The sequence below is a fragment of the Trachymyrmex septentrionalis genome, unplaced genomic scaffold, assembly GCF_001594115.1.
Source record: "Trachymyrmex septentrionalis isolate Tsep2-gDNA-1 unplaced genomic scaffold, Tsep1.0 scaffold29, whole genome shotgun sequence".
Classification (NCBI taxonomy): Eukaryota; Metazoa; Arthropoda; class Insecta; order Hymenoptera; family Formicidae; genus Trachymyrmex; species Trachymyrmex septentrionalis.
Window position 1 is genome coordinate 2,200,260 of NW_017305451.1, and position 6,825 is coordinate 2,207,084.

General features: G+C 37.7%; 1 protein-coding gene across 2 annotated transcripts in view; it reads left to right on the forward strand.

The window, feature by feature from the left end:
- Positions 1-6,825, forward strand: part of LOC108749503 (carbonic anhydrase 2) — a 17,607-nt gene that overhangs the window by 7,772 nt on the left and 3,010 nt on the right. For both annotated transcript variants that reach the window (XM_018488272.1, XM_018488273.1), the window contains exons 2-5: positions 8-208; positions 2,070-2,191; positions 4,081-4,176; positions 5,489-5,603. In XM_018488272.1, coding sequence (XP_018343774.1) covers positions 8-208; positions 2,070-2,191; positions 4,081-4,176; positions 5,489-5,603 — 534 coding nt within the window. The remainder of the gene's footprint in view (positions 1-7; positions 209-2,069; positions 2,192-4,080; positions 4,177-5,488; positions 5,604-6,825) is intronic.

The window sequence follows — 6,825 nt, forward strand, 5'->3', positions numbered from 1 at the left end:
GTTGCAGGACCTAGCACGTGGGTAACGAAATTCCCCATGGCAGCCGGATCCAGGCAGAGCCCGGTAAACATCGAGACCAAGCGAGTGGAATCCGATCACGAAGCTTTAAGTAGCAAGCCCTTGCGTTGGAAATATCCCGCCACAGCATCCAGGAAGTTGGTCAATCCCGGTTACTGCTGGCGAGTGGACACCGACGGCGAGGGCACATGTGAGTATCGCAATTTAGAATCGCGAAATCTCCTTCTATCTTTTTTTTTTTTTTTTTCACATAGACCTCTTCTCTCTTTTGCCTTCTGCGCGATTAATATACGATTTATCGCGGCGCGAACAACATCCAAAAAAACATCGCTGTCACCCGATACCTAGTATAATTTAAGAATGTATTTTTTAACAAAATAAAAGAATTATAAAGAAATTACTTTTTTTCTATATATTGTGTTTGAAAGTATGATATTACATGAAAAGTTTTTGGCAGCGATTTAGAAGCTGTCTTTTAAAAAATAATTAAGAAATGAAATGATAAAAATTTCATTTAAATCAAAATTGTATTGTTAAATGTAAATATTAATCAACTGTTTCATCGATATATACATTAATTTTTTTCATACGGAAAGTATATATTTGCAATTTCACTTTTTATGATATGCAAATATGATATATATTATACACTTGATACATCCTTAATGACGATCATGAGGTGATGAGGATCATCAACACTTCGTACAAATACGTGAGCGAACAAATTTTTTTGCAAGGGGAAATCTGGAGCTGCGTTTGCGGTATAAACTTGGAATTGCAGATCATCGCGGCTGCAAAGTGCGACGCGTTGCGAAACCGTCGCGTAGCGACATTTGTAATCCAGTGATGGAGTGATTCAATATAATTTTAGACGATTGTGTTCGTGATACTCGGCCTCGCATTCCATCTTAAGCGTATTTCTGTAAACATTAATGTTGGCAGCGGTAGTGAATGCGCCGTGCGATTAAAGCCGCGTTAAATTCGCAGCTTTTGTATGGCGGAGCCATATAAAGGAGTTCTCTTTCCGCATGAATACGTTACATAATGCTTTTTATTAATTTCGTGCATCATGCACGTTACATAAGGAACGAACGCGATGCGATTTGTTTTGTCACGGTGTTATGTATTCCGAAATTACATGCGGCTACAGGAGAATTCTCGCGCGACTATACCCAATCTCGTATATCGTTACGAAGGTTTCACTGTCGACTTCGTGCCACTTAGGGAGGGCTTTTACCTTCGCCGACTACTCGGGGCGTATTCGAAATGAGGACGACCGTGCCGTGGTGCATTATGTGTATATTCATATGTGGTGTGCACGAAGCGGAGCAGAACGCTCTATACAACAATATCTGACACAAAACAATAGATAGAATGTGCTGCGATAATAAACGATGTCACTTCGCAGACACTCGCTGCAAGAAGGGACTGTTTGAGGAATTCAACGTACAATAATTGTATTTCAATATTATTCCAAATTGCGAAAAATAAGAGGGAGAATACTAATTTTTAAGTATAAAATCTTTCTGAAGCGACACACGTTTTTAAAGTTTTTTTTTTTTTTTTTAGATCTGAAATAACTGAAAGTTCACATAATACATCTGATGAAAGTTTTTATCACACCTGCTGTACGCAATAATTTTAGAGTCTTATTTACACTCGGAAAATTCCGCGAGAGAGAACGTAGACTTGGCGCTCCGAATTTTCTCTAACAATTTATTATCGTAGCCTAAACAGAGGCGAGACACAAAATAATAAGATATTGCGTCGTGACGCAAATAAGTCACGCGGTACAAATGCAATGATCTTCTCTCGTTATAGCTCCCGTCCGCGTGGTTTGGCTAATCAAGCGTATCCTGTAATAAAGCGGTCTGTGCCACTAGCCCGACGTTACGTCCGTTCGTGACTCGAAGAATCGTGCTCCGAAAATTTCCACATTTACGTGGACCCAATTTAGACGTTTACCCATTCATTTGCGTCTTATCTCGCAGTATTACCGTATCGTGTATGCCATCTAATAATATATCCCGATATGTTTTCGTTATCGACAGTTTTGAGCGGCGGACCGCTGATGGACGACGTCTACAAGCTAGAGCAATATCACTGTCACTGGGGATGCAGCGATTCCAGGGGATCCGAACATACGGTTGATGGACAAGCCTTTGCCGGAGAGGTACAAAATATAATTAGTAATAGAATATAATTAATCTCTTCCCAAAGCGTTGCCTTTACTCACGCCCTTGGAACCGCTCGTTCGGCTAACTAGATTTTAACGACTCACGACGAGTGCAATTATCCCACTTGATAGCCAGAGCAGTTTATTAGCAATCCAGTCACATCGAGTATGATTCACCTGTTTGCGATCATCCACGGAGCTTATGGCATCGACCTTGTCCGAGAACCGCCGTGTGCGATTTATTAGCACGATCATTTTACCGAGGATAAACCGAGGCTCTAGTCTTAGTTATTAGTCGCCCACAACATTGTTATGAGCGATGCGAGAGAGAGAGAGAGAGATGGCTCTTTTTTGCGGATATAAATAAAACTTGATGAAGTGTGCAAGCGCGGTACAGAGACTCTAATTACTGACAGACATACATTAATAATATAATTACGCGGGCGTCTCATTTATCTCATAAATAATATGCTATTATCGTCGTATACGTCGCATTGATAGAATGCCAACGATGTGTCAAAGGTTTTTTTTTATGTTCTGGCAGCTGTACGTGCAGTTCACCACAAAGCCGCGCTTTTATCGGTTTGCGACTAAGGAAAAAAATAACAAGCGCTCACGGAGGTGAAACGATAATGAACATTATCATCAAAATTGCCACTCGTGTGCGCGAATAATAGCTGACTCGCGTAACGACGTGTGTGCGCGTTAGACATCGAAGGAATTTTTGCACAAACACCCACTCGTGAATTGTAAAAAGGATACTTAGCCGACAGAATAATAATTAGCCGACAGAAAATTGCGTATTTCCTAAACATTCTTCCCGATATGATTCCATGATAGGATGGACGAGCCTATCTATTTCTTTTCTCGGAAGCTCGCCCGATTTTATTCGCTTATCTCACGAGCGTAAAATACATTCGATTTTGCTCAACTCGCGATTAAGTCGCTATTGATTATGTAATCGAGTACGCGGCAATCAGGTCTCTAATCTATTATAAATAGTTGACTTCAACCTGACCTGCTATCAGGAAAGATCAAGAAAATATTGATTAATAACTGTTTGATGCATGGAAAATTTCTTTGATATACAATATACGTAATAGATATATAATTGTCGATCAGAGTACGTTTAAGAACAAAGTACGTTTAATATTATGCGAATATGAATTCGGATATGAATTCAGACACGAAACTCCTTTCCTGAACGATTACGACTTCTTTTGGAATTCAATGCACTGCTTAACAGACGACTTTCCGGCCCGAACTCAATGTTAATTTAAACGATCCAGTCTTAAACGCATTAGCGAATCAGTTGATTATCGTAATGACTTCGCATTCAAATACTACGCACGTTCTCCCTTCCTTCAGACGCGCTGCTTCCTAGTCAGGAAATCTTGCGACGCAACGTTCCTTTTATCGCGAGATACTCTACACGATATAAACGATCCGCTCATAACGATTCCGCATCTGGGAAACCAGGTCGGTCGGATGCACGGATATCCGTGGGATTTCAGAAAGAATTTCTAGTTACCGCACTGATTACATAATTTCTCTAACGACTACCCGTCAAATGCAATTCATCATTTATTGATGCTGATGGAGTTTCTTTTGCGATCGAGTGATGTAAATCGCGGTTAAGAAGAATACTTTAAATGTTAAGGCTAATTGAAACGAGATAAAGATATTATTAATAGACATCAAACATAATCATTGGATTTCTTTGATGATACAAATACAGAAATTGACATTTCTTAATTGGCTATTTGGAGGGATTAAGTACTCGTTAGCTCCAGTCAACCTGCCATTCCGCTTCTCCCTGATTGTCTGCTATTAGACTTAATAGGCAACGATTTAGATTCATTGGAGAGTAAAAACATTGCTTTCAGTTACATCTTGTGCACTGGAATACCAGCAAATACAAGACCTTCGCCGAAGCCGCGAAAGCTTCCGACGGTCTGGCCGTTCTGGGAGTCTTTCTTAAGGTTCGTAGCGCCCTAATATGTTTTAAAATTTGAAAATTATTTTAATAACTAAATGAAATTATAATTATTAAAAATAATTTATATAATTAAAATAAAATTTCTTCATATACAATTAGAATAAATTTAATTACAACTCTATTCCAATTTATTTACACTAATATAGATATTAAACATAAAAGAATTATGGTTTTTATCTTAGTTTTCATGGAAAGCGATAGCATCTTGCATCTTAAATAGCTAATACCTTAGTTCGTCAAATATCATACAAGTACATGTCCGCAGAAGCCACACCTCTTCCACTCGGGATTCTAATTCGTTTACATTCGTCGTATATGAGTCAATCTATAGTCATTTAAGCTTTTTTACATAAGGCATAAGCTGCACAAGCAGAATCCCTGTGGAGGTACGGAGGTGTCAACGTCGATCGTCGATGGTCGATTATATAAACACGAGACGTAGGCACAATTACGCTGTCGTTGTATCAGACTCGAAACGAGACACGCAAAATGCACGTTTTCGTTAGACGCGTATGCGACGCTATCGTTTGCATTTCGTTTTGTAGCGAAAGAATACCTCGATCGCGTGCAACAGCAATTACCTTCTTCCGCTTTGCACAGCGCTTTGTGTGTCTAATATTTAGGTTGCAGCTGCGCGGCTCGCGATATCTCATGAAGAACGCGAGGATCGCAATTGCAAAAAATTGTATTCGCGCAAATGATACACTTCTCGCCGGCGGAGACGTGACATTGCGTTGCAAAAACGGACGCGATAATCCTCGGAGAGCGGAAAGACCTCGTGGCACGAGCTTTCCTCGCGAGCGTGCATCGCGATTATGTAATGTCGCACTGCTTCGAGATATGTCCACGTCGCATAAGAACGCAAGGGAAACACATGTATCGAAGAAAATTTATGTGCCACGGTGACAATGCGCCAGACACAATTCTAAAAATGGCATTACGTAATCAACGGCTCAATGTCAAACGTTTTTATCGCGCCTATTTGTTCCTCGTGCATGCAGCTTTGCGGTCGTTACAGTCGTTATACTTAAAAATATATCGATAAGGGGATCTTCTGACTTCGCAATGAATTCTTGAGCCTGTTAACGATTCGCTAAATTTTTTTGTTAGAAAATTATGTAGTAGTTTTTAGGAACTTCGATTACGGATATGCGATATATCCTTTTTATCGATCGGAAGATTTAATTGAGAATAGTTCGAGTTTCAGAGAGAACGGCTTAATTATGTCTCAACCACGCGAAAAAGCGTATCATTATAATCGAAAAGAAAGAAAAGTGAAAGAGATTTGCTTCTAGGTCGGCAAGACTCATGAAGAAATGGACAAGATTGCGCGACTGTTGCCGTACGTCTCGCACAAGGACGAGGTTGTAGGAATTACGGAACCTATCGATCCCGGTAAACTTCTTCCTGGTAAGTTACGACCGAATGATCGTCCGGATAATTTGGTGATCGTCTCTTTGATCAAATATTCCGTCTATTCGTCGATACATAGTGTTCGTGATATATGTTCTTGTTTCTCCTGTAATATTCAATTGTAGCTTAAATCTGTTTGCGCAAGTTAATCGAATTGAAATCAATCTTAACGTAGTCTGTAGTTATCTTAACTTAATTAATTTGAACAAAAAACAGCTCTGATGGACTGCGAAATCAGAAATTAGTCAAGTGAAATTCTTTTCATCTCACCTGTCCAATTTGTTTATATATATATATAAACATTTAAAAACAAGTTAAAAGAAAAAGGGCTACGAGCCAAAAATTTGACCTATAAAAATTGGTAGATAAGTAAAAGTCTTAATAAAATAATTATAAAATTTAATAACATGCCGGCTAACAACAACAAACGTTTCGATCATGATCGGTCATTTTTTATCAATATTTGCAAAATAGGTCTAAACGGTAAAAAACATTTTTGTTTTTGTCTAATAACGTCGAAGATAAGAGACATCGATCTTTCTCGCATCGTCTATTGTACTTTATTCATGTTAATTTTTTTGGACTGAATTCTTAACTACAATTATGAGAGCTGTAATGCGTTATTTTTCATTCTGGACACTAATTTATATACTCATACACCGATGTTTTTTTTTACTGTTTTCAATTTTTCTAATGAAACGAGGATTCTGCTACCAACAGTTTGACATTGCGAAATATATTTTCATTTGCCATCAACCATACATAATATAAGTTTTTATCTTTCTGACGAATTCTAATATATAATATGTATTTTATGTATGTTCCGTTCAACTAACAAGACGAAGATCCTTCTTAATTTATTTGATACCAACAATTATATAGTTATTAAATGCGAAGTACATGTTTAATCTTCGATCGACTTTACGTTATTTTATTTTTTACCGTTTATATATAGACCTATTTTACAAACATTGATAATGATCCGATCAAGATCGAAACGTTTGTTGTTGTTAGCCGGCATGTTATTAAATTTTATAATTATTCTATTAAGACTTTTACTTATCTACACATTTTTACAGGTCAAATTTTTGGCTCGTAGCCTTTTTTCTTTTAACTTGTTAAATTATTGAGCCATTATACTCTTATTATATAATTTTTTTATAAACATTTATACATATTATATATATTATTTCTAAATATATAATATAAAATACTTACA